We start from the raw sequence: 17,122 nt of genomic DNA, 5'->3' as shown, positions 1-17,122 counted from the left end.
AAAGGTATTCGGAGCACCATGCTTTCCCATTGTATGATTCAGCTATCCTTCCGACAGCCGAACCGAAAGAAACCCAAAGTTCCCCCTTACCCATCTCTGAATAAAGGTGCCTTTGTTTCCTGATTCGGATTCTGCTATCCTGTAGCCTAATATTGAGTTACAGAAATAGCCATGATTTATACATTAATACTTCCTGGTAGCATGAGAATGAGAGAGGAGAAAAAGACAAGTATGAGGTACAGAAGTCCATATCAAAGTAAGACACAGGACATCTTTGGCCACAACTGTGCTCGCGGCTGTGATTGGTCACATGACAAGATGAGTGTTCTTCCACCACCCTTTCTCTTTGTCCCCAGCAAGCACCTCAGCCAGTCATATTTGGGGGGGGGGCGGGTAATCTGGTGGGGTGACCTAGATCTTTATCCTTGGAAACAAATTTTTTTAATGTTTATTTATTTTTGGGAGAGAGAGCACGGGAGAAAGCGCACATGCGCTCAGCGGGGGAGGGGCACCGAGAGGAGGACAGAGGACCCAAAGTGACTCTGCGCTGACAGCAGAGAGCCCGAGAGCCTGAGAGCCCGATGTGGGGCTCAAACTCACGAGCCACGAGAACATGACCTGAACCGAAGTTAGATGCTCAACCCACTGAACCACCCAGGGGCCCCTTTATTCTGGAAGTTTTTGTGCTTTAAATGGTTCTGCCTGTTTTATTATTTATTTGCTTGTTTTTATAAATTCAGTGTTTTCTGAAATATACTTTTTTAAAATATATAATTTATTGTCAAATTGGTTTCCATACAACACCCAGTGCTCATCCCAACAGGTGCTCTCCTCAATGCCCATCACCCACTTTCCCCTCTCCTCCACCCCCATCAACCCTCAGTTTGTTGTTGCTGTTTTTAAAATTTTTTTACTTGTATTTATTTTTGATAGAGAGACAATGCACAAGTGGGGGACGGGCAGAGAGAGACGGAGACAGAATCCGAAGCAGGCTTCAGGCTCCAAGCTGTCAGCACAGAGCCCGACGTGGGGCTCGAACTCACAAACCACGAGATCATGACCTGAGCCCAAGTCCGACACGTAACTGAGCCACCCAGGCGCCGCTGTTCTCAGTTTTTAAGTCTCTTATGGTTTGCCTCCTTCCCTCTCTGCGACCTTTTTTTTCCCCTTCCCCTCCCCACTGTCTTCTGTTAAGTTTCTCAGGATCCACATATGAGTGAAAACATACGGTATCTGTGTTTCTCTGTATGACTTGTTTCAGTTAGCATAACACTCTCCAGTTCCATCCACGTTGCTACAAAAGGCCAGATTTCATTCTTTCTCGTTGCCAAGTAATATTCCATTGTATATATAAACCACATCTTCTTTATCCATTCGTCAGTTGATGGACATTTGGGCTCTTTCCGTAATTTGGGTATTGTTGAAAGTGCGGCTATAAACACTGGGGTACGAGTGCCCCTATGCATCAGCACTCCTGTATCCCTTGGGTAAATTCCTAGCAGTGCTTATTTATTTTGCGCGCACGAGAGAGAGAGTGTGCAGGCTCCCAGCGCAGAGCCCAATGAGGGACTAGAACCCCTGAACCGAAAGATCATGACCTGAGCCAAAACCAAGAATCGGACGCTTAACCGACTGAGCCACCCAGTCGCCCCTTAGTCCTGCCTGTTTTAGGTTGCTATAGTTTTCCGTCAGTTTTACCACAGCATGTGGGAGCCCTACGTAAGATTACCAAGAGAATCTCCTGGGTTCCAGGTGTTCCTCCTTGCCCCCATTCTGGAGTAGCAAACCGATTTACGCTTGATAATCAAGCCCAGCCACCCAACCAGTACAGCAACCCCCTTTCTGCCTGACAAAGTCACCAGGTGGCAGTGTCAGCTTCCTGTTCAGTGGAACCAGCGTGTCCCTTGCCACCTGTGGCAACCAAGCAAGACCTCTAAGCCAGCAGAACCCGAAGCTGCGGGGGTGGGAAGTTGAAACTTTACTGGTAGGTCATTAGAATAGTAACAGTGAAACAAGCTCCTCCCACTTCTACCCCTTGATTCCTGAAGTCTTTGGATATCTTTGCCTCGGGGAAAGAAACTTCACTACACGTTAGTGGCTGCTTCAGAGCACGTCCCGCATCTCCCGGGACATTAGGGACGTTACGCTAGCTCCACCAAGTGACTTCACCCAGCTGACACCAGAAGCAAATCTTCAAAAGGCCATTCCGCCATCCTTCAGGGTGATGGGAAATACAGCAGGACCGGTGAGTTCCAGACAGAGGCACTGACAACATCATGCTTTCGCGAGCCCACGGCCACACTTCGCTTGCTGTAAAATGAGGCAAAACCAAAACTAAAGATGTAGGATTACAAATATAAATAAGAGAGGAGCTAAGAATAATAATGGGACTGTATGAGAATGTGGGATTGGTGATAGAAGTGAGTTAAACCCTCACTCATTAGAACAGGAAAGGAAGCCGGTGGGTGTGGCTCATTTTGGTAAATCAAGAAATAGTAAAGGTGCCCGGGTGGCTCAGTCGGTTAAGTGGCTGACTCTTGATTTCAGCTCAGCTCATGATCTCACAGTTCATGAGATCGAGCCCCACATTGGGCTCTGTGCCGACAGCATAGAGCCTGCTTAGGATTCTCTCTCTCTCTCTCTCTCTCTCTCTCTCTCTCTCAAAATAAATAAACTTAAAAAAATCGTAGCAAAAGCACATCACCGAAAGCTATGGAGGTAACTACTGGAAAAAAGAGCCCCAGATATGTAGTATTCATGTCTGGGGCGTTGTGAATAGTGGCAGTGAAGAGACTGAAATCTTCCTGTAACAGTAGATTTTAAAAGATCTTCATTATCTCTTAATTTTATTAAAGGACTATATACATTTAAAAGGAAAAATGATAAAATGAATATCCATCTGACTTGCCTGTCTCTTAAGGAAAGTATTCTTTTCCTATTATTTTTACATTTTTTAATGTTTATTTTGAGAGAGAGAGCACGCAAGCACCAGTCGGGGAGGGGCAGAGAGAAGGAGAGACAGAATCCCAAGTAGGCTCCACTCCATCAGCACAGAGCCCCATGTGGGGCTCAAACTCACTAACTGCAAGATCATGACCTGAACTGAGATCAAGAGTCGTCAGACACTTAACCGACTGAGCCACCCAGGCACTATGGGAAAGTATTCTAGAAAACATCATCCATTCTACTCAATGTTTCGTATCCAAGCCACCAAAATGCTCAATCCCTCCATATGGGTCCCAAAGAAATTTGTTTCTGAAGAATGTACATATTTCCTTTGCGAGAGAATGAAAACTCTATTCCACAATGACTTTTCCTTTTGCCTTGTCAAAAGACTGTAATGTTAAACAGTCAACTGTGATGTTGCTTCAGTAAGAAGTGATTTTTCTCAGGTTCCTGACACCATTTTTTTTTCTTAAATTTATTCATTTTTGAGAGCATGAGCAGGGGAGGGGCAGAGAGAGAGGGAGACACAGAATCTGAAGCAGGCTCCAGGCTCTGAGCTGTCAGCACAGAGCCCGACGCGGGGCTCGAACTCACGAACTGCAAGACCGTGACCTGGGCCGAAGTCGGATGCTCAACTGACTGAGCCACCCAGGCGCCCCTGTTACTGTTTTCTATTCATTGCTCTTTGTTTCTCTTTTTGTCTTCCACTCTTTTCCCACCTTGTCTGGCTTTAACTCAGACTTTTTTTTTTTTTTAAGTTTGTTTATTTTTAAGTAATCTCTACGTGGGGCTTGAGCTCCCAATCCCAACAAGATTAGGAGTTGCATGCTCTTCTGACTGAGCCAGCCAGGCACCCCTGTAACTGAACCTTTTATATTATCCCATTTCTCTCTTCTCTTAGCATATCAATTATACTTTTGATTTAAAATTATTTTAAGTGTTTGCCCTTGAGTATACACTTACAGTGAATCCAAGTTCTCTTTAGAATAACACCATAGCACCTCACGGGAGTGCAAGGCCTTAGAATATTTCTGATTTCTCCCTCCCATCTCTGATAACATTGCTGTCATTCACTTATTGATAAGCTATAATTACCAAATGCATTGTTGCTATGATGATTATTATTTTTTGCTATGGTTATTTTAAACAAACTGCTTTCTGTAAGATTAATTAAGAATATGACGGGGCGCCTGGGTGGCTTAGTCGGTTAAACATCCAACTCTGGATTTTGGCTCAGGTCATGATCTCACGGTTTGTGAGTTTGAGCCCCACATGGGGCTCTGCGCTGACAGTGCAGAACCTGCTTGGGATTCTCTCCCTCCCCCTCTCTCTGCCCCTCCTGCACTTTTCTCTCCCTCTCTCTCAAAATAGATAAATAAACTTAAAAACAAGAATATGAAAAAGAAGGGGTGCCTGGCTGATTCAGTCGGTGGAGCATGTGACTCTTTATCTTGGGGTTGTGAGTTCGAGCCCCACAATTTTTTTTAAGTTTTAAGAATATGAAACAGCAATTTTTTTTTACCGTCATTTATTCCTTCTCTAATGCTCTTTTCTTAATGTAGATCTTAGTGTCTGACCTATGTCATTTTTCTTCTTTCTGAAGAATTTCTTTTAACATTTCTCACAAAGCAGGGCTACTGGCAACGAAGTTCCTCAATGTTTGTTTGTCTGAGAAGGTCTTTATTATTTCTTCTTTACTTTTGGAGGAAAATGTAGCTAGATACAGTACTCTAAGTTTGTGGCTTTTTTCTTTCAACATGAATATCTTTCTTCACTCTCTTGCTTGCGTGGTTTCTGAGGAGAAATCCGATGTGATTCTATCTTTACTTCTTACTATGAAAGCTCTTTTTCTTTTTTCTCCTCTGGTTTCTCTCCAGATTTTCTCTTTGTCTTTAATTTTCTCCAGTGAGAATGTGATATGCCCAGGAGGAGATTTTGTGTGTGTGTTTCTCCTGCCTGGTGTTCCCTGAGCTTCCTGGATCTGTGGTTTGTTGTCTTTCGTTAATTTTTGAAATTATCAGTCGTTATTGCTGTAAATATTTTTTGTTCCTTTCTCTCTTCTCCTTCCGGTCTTCTCACTCTACATATGTTACACCTTTTGAAACAGTCACAGGATTTGTGGATATTCTGTTCTGTAATTTTCATTCATCCTTCTCTTCATATTTCAGTTTTGGAAGTTTCTCTTGACGTAGCTTCAAGCTCATTGATTCTTTCCTTGGCCTCGCCCAGTCGGCCGATAAGCCCATCAAAGGCATTCTTCACTTGTGTTACAGCGTTCTTGATTTCACACATTTCCTTTACCTTCTTAGAGTTTACATCTCTTTGCTTACGTTATCCATCAATTCTTTCATATTGTCCACTTTTTCCATTAGAGCCATTAGCATAGTCATCATAGTTGTTTAAAATTCCCAATCTGATGGGGCGCCTGGGTGGCTCAGTCAGTTGAAGTCTGACTGTTGATTACAGCTCAGGTCATGATTCCAGGGTCATGGGATCAAGCCCTGTGTCAGGCTCCTCGCTAAGCATGGAGCCTGGTTAAGATCCTCTCTTTCTCCTTCTGCCCCTCTCCCCTGCTTGCACTCTCTTTCTCTCTTTAAAATAAAAAATAAAATAAAATAAGATGTGAAAAAATAAAAATTTCAATTCAATAATTCCAACATCTCTCCAGATCCAAGTCTAGCTCTGATGCTTGTTCTGTCTCTTCAAACTATGTGGGTTTGTTTGTTTTCTTTTTTTTGTCTTTTAGTATATCTTGTAATTTTTTTTAGGTTTATTTATTTTGAGAGAGAGCGAGCCAGCTGGGGAGGGGCAGACAGAGAGAGAGAGAGAGAGGATCCAAAGGAGGCTCTGCACTGACAGCAGAGAGCCCAGTGTGGGGCTTGAACTCATGGACTGTGAGATCATGGCTTGAGCCGAAGTTGGACACTTGACTGGCTGAGCCACCCAGGCACCTCATAGTATGCCTTGTATTTTTTGTTGAAATTTGGATATGATGTGCTGTGAAGAAGCAACTGAGGTAAACAGGCCTGTAGCATGAGATTTTGTTTATCTTGCCAGGGTTTAGTCCATGTTTATTGCTTGTTGCAGCCATAGGTGTCAGAGGCAAAATATTCCTCCGGTGCCCTCAATTTGTCTTCCTTGTTGTCTTTGGGTTTTCCTAGAAACGCATTATTATTATTATTATTATTATTATTATTATTTTTAAAGTAGACTTCATGCCCAGCATGGGACCCAATGTAGGGCTTCAACTCATGAACCTGAGATCAAGACCCAAGCTGAGATCAAGAGTCAGATGCTTAACCAACTTAGCCACACAGATGCCCCTAGACACTTCTTACATTAGTTCTGAGCTGGGCAATTCTTTTGCTTGTATCCCATTTTTACACAGGCCCCCACTGATGTGGTGGAAAGGTGTGGAGAGAGGGGAAGGGTAGAAGCAGCTAGACTTAGGTATTTCTTTTCCTCCAGGTCTGTTAGGCTCTATTAAAATCCCAGCCGGTTTGGCATTTGGGGCTGTCTTAGTTTGTTTTGAGGGAAATCCCTGAAGAACAGAAAGCTCTGGGCAACACTTCAAAATGGCTGCTTCACCCTCTTCCTGTTGGGACCACAAGGGGATTTTTTCCATCTTTCTTCCTCATGAGAATCTGGTAGGGCTCCTGGAGGTTAAACTCACAAAGGTGCGGGGCCCCTTAAGATTGGACCTCTGCCCCCTGAACTCTTTAACCCTTGTCTACACTGGCCACACCAGCAATTCATCAATTACAGTTTAGCTTTTCCTCCCCTGGTAGTGGTTCAGACAGAGATTGATGCTCCAGTGGGTTGTGATTCTCTGTCTCTCCAATTTGGGGGCAGCCGTTTGTCCTGTGATCTCAGTTCTCTGATGGATCTAAGAAGAGTTCATTGATTTTTCAGCTTGTCAGCGGCTTTCTCTTTTGTGCGGATGGCAGTGATGATTGCCAAGGCTGGACCAGGAAACCAGAAATCCAGGTACATTTGTAGTTGTAGGATTTCCTTTTTTTTTCCTTTCATTTTTAACGCTTTATCAATCATTTAAAATTTTTTCTATGATTCCCCTCACTATGGCCATCTTTTTCTGTAGGTTTTAATCATATTCATTATAAAATACTTTTCTGTAACTTTTCTTATCTAGTATTATTTGCAGATCTATTTCCATTGACTGAATCTGGACTTTTTTTCTCGTGACTCAGTCACATTTGTCTGTTTCTTGGCATGTCTGGTATTTTTTATTGTATATCAGACATCATGGATGACAGGACACAGAGACTCTGGGTTCTGTTATAATTCTCTGAAGAGTGTTGAGTTTTGTTCTCCAGGGGGTTGAATTATTGGAACGTCACCAAAACCTTGTGGAGGCTGGGCTTTTAAGTTTTATGAGGGTGGGTATTTTCTGATTTTGCCCTTAGTTCTAAGGCAAATCTCTTATTTCTAGAACATAGTCTTTATTACCAAGGTGTGATCCTTTTGGGGGTTAAAAGAAAAACTGAGGCGTTTACCAAGCTCCTCTGTCAGACTCCAAATTCTGTCTCCCCTGGAGCTAGCAGCAAATGAATCTCTTCTCAGCTTTTGGCCTTCCAGCTCTTTCTCTTTCCCTGGAATCCCTGGAATTCTGTGGGCAGTTCAGGCCAGCCACATATTTGAAGTTTATTGCTTTCAACTCCTCACTTGCAGAGGCTCCAAACTTCACTGTGTTGCCCCCTCAGTTTCCAGCTGCACTGTCCTTCCCAAACTCCATCCTCTGCCTTCTGCAGCCAATAGGACTGTGGCTTCCTGTTTGAGGTCTGGCTGACCAGAAGAGAGAGCTCAGGGAAAAAGCAGCTCTTCTTTTTAAAAATAGTTTTATTTATTTATTTTGAGAGAAAGAGAGCATGCAAGCGGAGGAGGAGCAGAGAGAGAGAGGAGAGAGGGAGAGAGAGAGAGACAGACAGGGAGAGAGAGAGACCCAATCAGGCTCCTTGCTCTCAGCGCAGAGCTTGACACGGGTCTCCATCTCACAGTTGTGACTTGAGCCAGACTCAAGAGTTGGGTACTTAACCAACTGAACCACCCAGGCGCCCCAAGCAGCTCTTCTTTCAAGAGCTGCCTTCGTCCACTTTGCTTTTTGTTCTTCTCCGTTGTTTCCAGGTGGCTGTTTCATATATTCTGTCCACATTTCATAAAGCAGAAAGTCCTCTACCTTTGGATTTTTGAATATGTAATCCATATCATCTATTCCAGAAGCGAACTATTAAAATAAACAAGCATAGACAATTGGACAGTAAGACCTATGTAAAGGCGGACGATTATCTGACCTTAATTCAGAGGATGCCTTTCAAAGTCAGGGTGTACGAGCTCAGGCAAACTTGACGCAGGCCCCACCCCCACCAGCAGCGTGGTCTCTCGGGCATCACAGACGACGCCCCGCCGCACGCCCCGCCCCCCTCGCCCGCGCGCGCCCGTGTCCATGGCGACGCGGCACCAGGCCGGGGCAGTGGAGCCACCAAGTGGGAGTGCAGCGACGGCAGAGGCGGCGGCAGCGGCGACATGAGGGCGGGGGTGGCGGCGGCCGGGCAGCGGCCCCCCAGCTCGGGGATCCCGGGCTCCCGGGGCACGTCGCGCCTGCGCCCGCCCGCCATCCTCCAGCCCGCGCAGCACAGCACGCAGGTTGGGCTCATCGAGGCGCAGAAGCGGGTCGTGGACCTGGAGAAGAGCCTGCAGTTCCTGCAGCAGCAGCACTCGGAGACACTGGTCAAGCTCCACGAGGAGATCGAGCACCTCAAGCGGGAGAACAAGGGTGAGTCCGGGCGCCGCGGCCGCGAGTGAGGCGTCTTCCGCGGCTGGGGCCCGAGGGAGAGGCTGACCTGCCGCTCCCGGGTGCCTCCAGTACCGAAACACTCGTGGACTCTAGAACACGAGGTTTAGAAACCCTAAACAGGGCATAAGGAGGACACAGGGCAGCAAGCCCCAGCCCGGGTCCTGCTACGTGGGTCTCGGACTCCCTGCCCCCTCCGCACCCCCTGCCTCCTCCGCACCCCCGGGCCCCGAACCTGGGTCTTCGTGGGCGGGGTCGACGGGGCCGCCCCACCATCTGGTGGGGTGGTCTGGCTGTGCAGCGTTTCCCACAGTAAGCCGGGTCGCAGTCTCCTCTCTAGGCAAGTCGGGCCCGCCTGTTCTAAAAAACTTTTATGGAAGTAAAAAGTGCGAGTGTACAGCTCAGTGATTTTCACAAACTAAACACAGATCGAGAGCCGACTTGCCATTCCCATCCAGCCCCTCCTTGGACACCTCCCCCTGCCCCCGCGTCTCCTCAGGGCAGGTCCTTCCTAACTTTGCCCCGCTGGTGGCTCCTCACCGCCATGGGCCAGGCCTGAAGCAGAACTTAAGGCCTATCACGGTGGGACACTGCTGTCCTCTCTCTTCTCCCTTATGCTGTAGTTGGAACTCCTCCCCCCACATTCTTAGCCCTGTCTCAGTTTCTCCCCACCTTTCTCCTGTTGCCTTTACCTGAAGGGCTATTAGATCAAGGGATCACCATGATGTCAGGACTCCCTCCTCCTGACATAAGGAGTCTTGAGTCTCACCCCTGTCCCTCCCTGATGCCCAGGCTGGATGTGGCCAGCCCACGTTCTGGGTGTCGCTCGATCATTGCTCTGACCACATTTGCTCATCCATGACTAGGGGCTCCTGGAGGACTGGGTCATCCTGACTCACTCACCTCTGTTCCCCTGGACCTTGGGGCTCCACCTAGCAGAGGGTGCCCTATAGATGTCATGGGCAGAGGAATGGACTCCTGGCGAGGCTCTCACCCAAGGGCTCTGGCTCGGGGAACAGCTAGAGGCATTGCTGGCCCTAAGACACCCAGGGTAAAGGCTTGGCCCATGGGGCAGTGTGTGAGGTCTCTCAGGGGCTCAGCGGGGAGTGCACAGGGCAAGCCAAAACCTCTCCTCCCCAAATGGCTGCAGTTTCAAAAATGACCAGAGCACATGCTTGCTTTCAGATCTCCATTACAAGCTAATAATGAATCAGAAGCCAAAGGAAGGTAAGACTGAGGCCCTTGGGTGCCTGATGGGAAATTACTTCTGTCAGGAATAGCCCCTCCAGAGTGCTTGTGTCTACCCAGCTAGCTGCACTGGCCCATGTACTATCCCAGTGGGGAGGAATCCTGGGGGACCTGGACAGACACCACTGCCCCCCACCCCCCGCCATGGTGTGGGTGACTGTGCACCCAAGCACAGCAGGTGGGGCTGTCGGGGGATCCCAAGGCCTGAAGTCTGCAGTAAGGAAGCAGGAAGAGCAGCTTGGGGTGGGGCTGCCGAGACCCCACCCCTGCCACCACCGCCCCGCCCCCGGGCCCCCAGCCTTGCTGCTCTGCTGGATCCTTTTACTTGGGTTGCTGCTATGGCAGCCCCCAGCCCTGTGCCTCTGGCACAGACGGCTCTGGGCACAGTCCTTCTGGGGATCCTCCCTGCCATGTCTGCTGTGACCAAGTGTAGAGACAGAGACATGCAGTCACTCGTCTAAGGCCCTTCCTCATCGTGACAGCCCCTTTCTCTTTGCCTGTCCTCCAGCCCAGCCCAGGGAGACTCAGGCTGTGTTGGGCCTGTTCCCCCCACATACCTTTGGGGCCAAGTCTGACATCAAGAGGTGGTCTGAGAGGTGTTAGCCTGGTATGCCCCAGTCTGGGGATGTCCCGGGGCTCCCTTCCTAGGGGACATGGAATATGGGAACAGTGGTGGTGGGCCCTCCTCGAGCGGAGCAGAGCAGTTCCAGTGAGCTATCCTGGGCAAGTGGCAGGGCCTGTTAATGGTCCCAGTCCTGCAGGGTCGGGGGTCCCCAGTGGGATATCAGAAGAGGCCATCCTCCCATTCAGGGCCTGCTTCTTCGGGCCCAAGCCCTCTGCTTTCTGGATGGCCCTTCCAGAAATCACCTTCCCCTTGGCCTTGGTTCTGCCTCACCAGAGCGGGGGGGAGGGCTCTGCACAAACACAAACACAAACACAAACACAAACACACAGGCCTGCAGGGCCAGGAGGAAGGCACGGGTGGCCTGGCCCCTCCCAACAGCGGGGCACAGAAGTGTCCGGGAAAGCTGGGACCAAGGTGGTGCTGCCACCATCTCAGACTAACCGTGTGCATTTCCCACAGGCAGCACTTCCAATTCCAGCTTTCAGTCCATCAAGTCCGTCTCAAATTCGACCTTGTCAGTTGGCATGCCAGCACCCTCTGTGAACTCAGGGTCAGGGGAGGGGCACATGCCCCACTGGGGCCCTGGGCCCCGATGGCCAGTGTGGGGTGCTCACCAGATTGCACCTTTGCCAAGCTCTGTGGACTTAAGGGTTAAGGAGTAGCCGAAGGGAGCCAGAGAGGGTGGCCGCCAGCTGACACCAGCAGGAAGGAGCCGAGGCGGGGTGTGACAGGACCATGAGTTGGCCAGAGGGAGACTACGAAAGCGAAAGCGGGGTTGGCTACAAAGGAAGTGAACGTCAGATCAACGTGGGGCACAAGGTCCTGTGGCAGGCACACCCTGCCTGCATACAAAGAGAGGAGCCCCTGAGCCTTCCTAAGTGGTCTTCCAAGGGCAGCCTGGCAGAAGCCCTGCTTGTCGTGTTTCCTGCAAGCAGGTAGATACAGGTGGGACAGCCCTGCCTAGTGTTCTGGGCTTGTGGTGTCCTCTGCAGAGTGAGGGGAGCTAATAGCCCCTTCTCTGCACTCGGCCTCCGTGAGAGGCCAGGCATCCTCCCCGGGAGTGGCCCTTGCCCCTTCCATGCAGGGCCTAGGCAGGCCGTGGGCCTTGTCCGTGGAAAGGAAGTCTGTGCGGGCCGGGTCCCAGAACTCTCGTACAGTTTCGTTTTGCCCAAAATGGGGTGCTGCTTCAGAGTCAGGGAACAGCTGCGGGGCCACCCTGACCCCTGGACTTCCCCGAGGCATGGGAGACTGACCCAGTACAAGTAGGGGGAGGCCAGCTTCTACAGCAGCAGTAGTTTTAGGGCGTTCAGCAGGCACCACCCACAGACCCCCTTTTTGGGTCACCTGGCAGCCCCCCCAATGGGGACTCTGTTACCATCTCTCCTTTACAAGGAGGAAACCGAGGCAGAGGGCAGGCGCTCCTTGGGCACTCACAGCCAATCCTGGAGGACGTGGGCCCTGGCTCTTGATGCCCACCCACAGTGACTGCCCTGTCTGGGTCTGATCTACAGCCAACTCTCAAGGAAAGGCCAGGCCCCGGCCCAGCTTCTCCAAGAAGCAAGACTCAAAAACTGACATTCCTCCGAAGACGGACCTGGAAGAGAAGACCCCAGCTGCTGCCCTGTTTCACAACAGCAAGCGGGACCAAGCCCCAGGGGTGCAGGGGCAGGCCAAGTAAGGGCTCACCTGTACCCTGTAGGCCCAGCGTTGCATTTAGTAGGTTCACATTCTGGAACCGGCCAGCTGCCTTGCCCTTCCAAATGGGTCAGTCTCCAGGGTGAAAGCAGACTCACTCCAGGCAGGTCCATCTGGCGGGCAATGCCCTGTGCTGACCTGAGCCCACACGAGGGTGCCAACAGCAGCCCAGAAACTAATTTCTCACAGAAATGAAACAAAGTAACTTGGCCTTCACATTAGTTTGCTTTTCACCAAGACAACAAGCAAAAGAACAACAGTAAGTTGGGTTCCTGGGCTCACCCTGGGAAATGTGCTTGGCCTCCGCAAGGCACAGAGCCAGCAGGCCAGAGCAAGACCAGGATTGACACCTGTTTCTGGGACTTCCTGGAAAGCAGCAGTGAACCTGGACTTTGCATCCCAAGAGACCCTGTTGTCCCCTGGGTAGTTCAGCCAGCAGGACGGGGTCCTGCTTCTCTGCACGGTCCTTACTTAGAGTCCCTCTCAACCAGCCCCACAGGTGTGGGGTCAGGACTGAGGGCAGTCACACAGCTTGAACCACATCTGACCCTCAGTGCACCTTGAGGGGAGAGGAAGGGATACGCCCAGGTCACAGCTGGCACCAGAGATGGCCCCCCACCCCCGCCACCTGGTGTCTGGAGCACCCTGGCCAGCAGAAGGGAACCAGACCCCGACGAGGCTGTGTAGACACACCCTTCTTCCCCACACCAGCCGCACACTGGTGTGGATGCCGCCCTCAAGAGAGGTGGTGGGTGGTTAGACCAATCCTGGCAGCCTAGCTCTGGGCTGCTGTAGTGCCTGTTCCAGAGAGGAAGAAGGGGAGACGTCCAGTGCCGCAGCCCCCTGGGTGGCAGGCAGCCAGCACAAGGGCAAGCAGGCCCCCGTGATGAATCTGCCCCTGCACCTGCGCAAGCCCACCACGCTTCAGCAATGCGAAGTGGTCATCCGCCAGCTGTGGAACGCCAACCTCCTGCAGGCCCAAGAGGTGAGGCCCAGGCAGCGGGGACCCCAGTGCCTCCGCAGACCCCGCCCACTGCCCCTCTTCTCCCTGCCTTCCAGCTGCAGCACCTCAAGGCCCTCCTGGAAGGGAACCTGAGGAGGCCCAAGGCTGCATCTGAGGAGGCCGGCCCCAGCTCTCCCAAGTGAGTGATTCGGCGTGGCCCCCACCGCATCCCAGTGAGGTCTGCTCTTTTGGGGCTCACTACCGACTCCTCTTTCACCAGGGACCAGGAGGCCCTTCACCAGGGAGCCATGCAGCTCCCCAAGGTCCCCACCAAGGGCATCCCCAAGAAATGGTGAGTCCCACCGGCAGGGGGAGGGTGGGGTGGCCTGAGCCCAGTACATAAGGGGCAGGGACAGCTCAGTGCCTTGCCTGGGGCCCTGCTGCCAGCCAAGTCTCCGCTCCTGCTCCCGGCGGCACCTGTCGTGACCTCCCTCTGCCCTACCAGCCTGATTCTGAGCCCTATGCCCGTGGCAGAGCGCCCCATCCTGCCCGCGCTGAAGCAGACCTTGAAGAGTAACTTTGCTGAGCGGCAGAAAAGGCTGCAGGTGGTGCAGCGCCGGCGGCTGCACCGCTCTGTCCTTTGAGGCGGGCGGCACGTGTCGGCGTCTGCATGCCAGGTCAGGGCCAGGCCAATGCCCTACAGCTGGAGACGCTAACCCTCTCTAGACAGCACTTCAAAAGAATTCGAACACGTTTAGGCCGCGCGAAATTCCAGATAAGCAAAGTTCGTGGCCGATAAAGTACTTGGTTGCTCTCAGAACCGAGACACTATTTTCTTGCTCGGTATTTTGCTATTCTGCATTTACACAAAAACACGTTAAATAAGTATTACCCTACCCGTTGAAGACTGGAAATAAAGCTCGTTTCTCCACTTGTGAACCTCATCCCTCACCGCTATCTGACATGGCTGCCCTGCCCTGTGCCCCCAGCTCTGCTCCCTGCGGTGGGAGGGGCCCACTGGGGCAGTCACCAGGACTTGTCCAGGGCCTGGTGGGTGCCCTGCGCCACGGGCAGGCACAGCATGCACCCTTCTTTGAGTGCAGGGGGGTCTCCTGGCCCTTGGCTGGGCTGGGACTGCCTTCCAGGCACAAGGGCAAGTCCCGTCCCCCCTGCCACAGCGCCGTCCAGCCTCCACACTGACAATCCCAGCTAACGAGCCATCCTACCGAGCTGCCTTCTGCTGTGGAGGGCCACGGCCATGGGAGAATGGTCCTCTCCAGGGCGCTAGGGTCCCACCCTGAGATTCCCACCCAAGAGCCTCACCACCCCTTTACGCACCAGAACCGGAGCTTCCTATGTCTCATGGGTGTGGTCAGTTTAGTGTCGACCCTCCCCTGGCAGGACAGGGCTATTGGCCCCACTGGCCATCTCCTCAGTGCTGATCTCTGCCTCTTCTTTGGGCAGCAGGAGCTTTGCCAGAAACCTCGGGGTAAACCAGGATGAGGCACTGATACTGTCAAAAAAGGGTGAACTAAGGTCTGGGCATCCACGGCCATCTCCAAGGTGAGGAATCTGGCTCAGCCCTGAAAGCATACCTCACTGGATAGTGGTCCCAGACTTGTGGGAGGGGACACAGTGACAAACTCATGACAAACACAGGAATAATAAATTTATTATAAGAACCACAGATGACACGGTAGTGCACATACAAAAGGGGAAGCTTCTCATGGCCAGAGGGCTGATGCCCTGTCAGGGAGCTTTCATTCTCTGGAGCAGCTCTGATGACGCCAGGTCCTGAGGATGCTGCCCTGACCCAAGAACAGGCCCAAGTGCCCAGTGAGTGGGCACGGTGCCAGGTACAGGATCCACTCAGGTGTCCCTGCTCCCTAGGCACCCCCACAGTGCTGAGCAGACCCCCATGGCTTAAAGGGAGAATGCCATGAGGTATGAGTCCCAGGTGATGGCAGGGGATTCGCAACTGCCTGCTGGCCGACTTTCCTTCTGAGACGCAGCCAGCGGCCCCTGGATCCAGGAGCTTCCCAGTGGCGTGCCCCCCACGGCAATGGTGGAAGGGTCTGAACCCAAAACCGTGACCAGAGAATTCTGTGTGTGTTTTCAGGGTTTCCTATGCTCTCCATGTTCCCCTACAGAAACAAAAAGTTTTCTGGCACACACACAAGAGGCTCTAACGAGACCTGGAGTTCTCCCCCGGGCTGCTGAGGAAGGACATGGGCCCTGGAGAAGCCAAGGGGACAGCAGCCCAAGGAGGAGCACACAGGGCTGAGGCATGTCCGACTCCCGGCGGGGAGTGGAGGTGGGGGGAGTCCCAACCCCACCACGAAGCAGCCAGCTCCACAGCCACCTGCCCGAGTCACGTACAAGTATGGGAAAATGTTTGGCAGGTCCCCAAGGCAGAAGATAAAAGCAGGAAAGCTAATCTAAGCCCAGGTTCTCTAAGGGAGCCAACACCTAGAAATGTCCAACGTGAGGTGCATGTCCGCTGTGGCCCTGACAAGGTTGCCGGCTATCCCCGTGGTCCCCAGTGGGTGGGTGGCTAGGCGGCGGAGAGGCAGGCCTGGTGGATGCTCTGCGCCCAGGTGTTGAGCAGGGCTGTGACCGAGTGCTTGTCCGGGAGCTGCAGCAGCCTCGAGGTCATGCACCGGTGCACTGACTGCAGGAAGGGGTTGGCGTCTGCAACAGAGCAAGGGGCCATGAGTGCCGCTGTGACCTCCGCCGGGACAGCCAGTGCTGGGCCTGACCCTGGGCTGCACAAGCAACTCTTTATGAAAGGCCGCCCCACAGACACAGGGCTGGCGTCTGGGACATCAAAGCCAGTCAACATGACCAGGATGCCATCTCCCGCACACAGTGCGGTGGCCAACACGGTCCCCTCCCAGGCCCATGTGTCAGTGGAGAACTGGAATGTGAACAGGTCTGGAGCCCAGGGCTTTCTCTCAGGGACAGCCTTGGGATCCCAGCCCTATGCACCAGCTCTGCACTGCAGGGGGACTGGCCACCATCAACAGGGGTCTCTCTGGGCCTCTGGTTTGAAGCCATGTCACCCAGGTGGGTCTCCATAAGCCCAAGCTCCTTCTGTACTCCCGTAACAGCCTTGCAGAGGCCCACAAAGGCGGTTGGACCTGCTCGCCTCTCTCTCACTACAGGTGACTGCCCTGCAGACACAGGATGGACCCCTTTCTTCCCAAGTGACTTCTGGGCAACCCACTCCTGCCCACAAAGGGGCAGCAGCGAAAGGGGAGGAGGGGCCTCAGCTGCGGGGCACAGAGCAAATCTCGGTTGCCCTGAGCTGATGCCCCCTACCAGGGTCCCTAGACGGCAGCCGTGAGGCCTCCCCAAGGCTGTCCTCTTGGCTCACCGTACTGCCACTGCCTGTCAATCCACAGTGGGCTCTGGGCGGGGTAGTCGGCAGGCACACTGAGCTCCAGCGGCGGCACGCTTGGGAGATCCTTGTCATCTGCAACACATGTGTCTATGCCTGTGACCTGGCCCAGGCTGCCCTGCCTCATAGCCCTGCTCTAAACAGGGCTCTTCATATCCCAAAAGGTTCTGGTGAGGCTTGCTGCAGTCTGGAGGTCACTCTGATTCCCACTTCCACATCTCCCTAAGGCCTCAGGCAAGCACAGCCATATCTGGTTGGGAGGGAGGGGCTTCCCTGGCAGGCCGGTGAGAGGTAAGAGTCTGTGGGCTCAGGGCTCTGCCCTCAGAGCACCTCCTGGGCCAGGTATGTGTGAGGATCCAGGAGGACACAGGGATGGTGGGCTTCAGGGTGTGGTGTGAGCATGCCTGTTTGTGGGAGGCCAAGTGCCTGTCCACATGGATCATGCGGGCCTGTGCT

The 17,122-nt window shown here is 52.3% G+C and overlaps 2 protein-coding genes and 1 long non-coding RNA gene across 7 annotated transcripts in view; 1 reads left to right on the top strand and 2 right to left on the bottom strand.

Annotated features, from left to right (window-relative positions):
- Positions 1-1,955: 1,955 nt before the first annotated feature.
- On the bottom strand, positions 1,956-8,399 carry LOC123381413. Its single transcript, XR_006588331.1, has 2 exons — positions 8,256-8,399; positions 1,956-2,310 (listed from the first exon to the last, which is right to left on the bottom strand). It is a non-coding gene; the product is annotated as an uncharacterized LOC123381413 (long non-coding RNA).
- An 88-nt stretch (positions 8,400-8,487) lies between these two features.
- LOC102900693 (coiled-coil domain-containing protein 74B-like) lies at positions 8,488-14,205 on the top strand. Its single transcript, XM_045042179.1, has 9 exons — positions 8,488-8,737; positions 9,941-9,982; positions 11,088-11,146; position 11,178; positions 12,140-12,302; positions 13,131-13,308; positions 13,383-13,465; positions 13,547-13,618; positions 13,772-14,205. Exons 1-9 carry the CDS (start codon positions 8,488-8,490, stop codon positions 13,908-13,910), a joined length of 987 nt encoding a protein of 328 aa, XP_044898114.1. The 3' UTR covers positions 13,911-14,205.
- Positions 14,206-14,918: 713 nt separating this feature from the next.
- LOC101099909 (mediator of RNA polymerase II transcription subunit 15) overlaps positions 14,919-17,122 on the bottom strand; it is a 69,940-nt gene continuing 67,736 nt past the window's right edge. For 4 of the 5 annotated variants that reach the window (XM_045042178.1, XM_045042173.1, XM_045042177.1 and 1 more), the window contains 2 exons: positions 16,643-16,741; positions 14,919-15,957 (listed from right to left, as the gene is read on the bottom strand). In XM_045042178.1, the coding sequence (XP_044898113.1) occupies positions 15,821-15,957; positions 16,643-16,741 (236 nt within the window). In that variant the 3' untranslated portion in view covers positions 14,919-15,820. The remainder of the gene's footprint in view (positions 15,958-16,642; positions 16,742-17,122) is intronic. The other variant, XM_045042174.1, reaches the window with a different exon arrangement.

The sequence above is a fragment of the Felis catus genome, chromosome D3, assembly GCF_018350175.1.
Source record: "Felis catus isolate Fca126 chromosome D3, F.catus_Fca126_mat1.0, whole genome shotgun sequence".
Taxonomy (NCBI): Eukaryota; Metazoa; Chordata; class Mammalia; order Carnivora; family Felidae; genus Felis; species Felis catus.
Note: the sequence above shows the minus strand (reverse complement) of the source record. Positions and strands in the feature narration are given on the sequence as shown.

What these genes read in the sequence shown, in the direction of transcription:
- LOC102900693 (XM_045042179.1), top strand. Translation starts at nt 8,488, where the DNA reads ATGAGGGCGGGGGTGGCGGCGGCCGGGCAGCGGCCCCCCAGCTCGGGG. An exon ending in GAATCAGAAGCCAAAGGAAG is followed by an intron (nt 9,983 to 11,087) that starts GTAAGACTGAGG and finishes CATTTCCCACAG; the next exon opens with GCAGCACTTCCAATTCCAGC. An exon ending in ACCTCCTGCAGGCCCAAGAG is followed by an intron (nt 13,309 to 13,382) that starts GTGAGGCCCAGG and finishes CCTGCCTTCCAG; the next exon opens with CTGCAGCACCTCAAGGCCCT.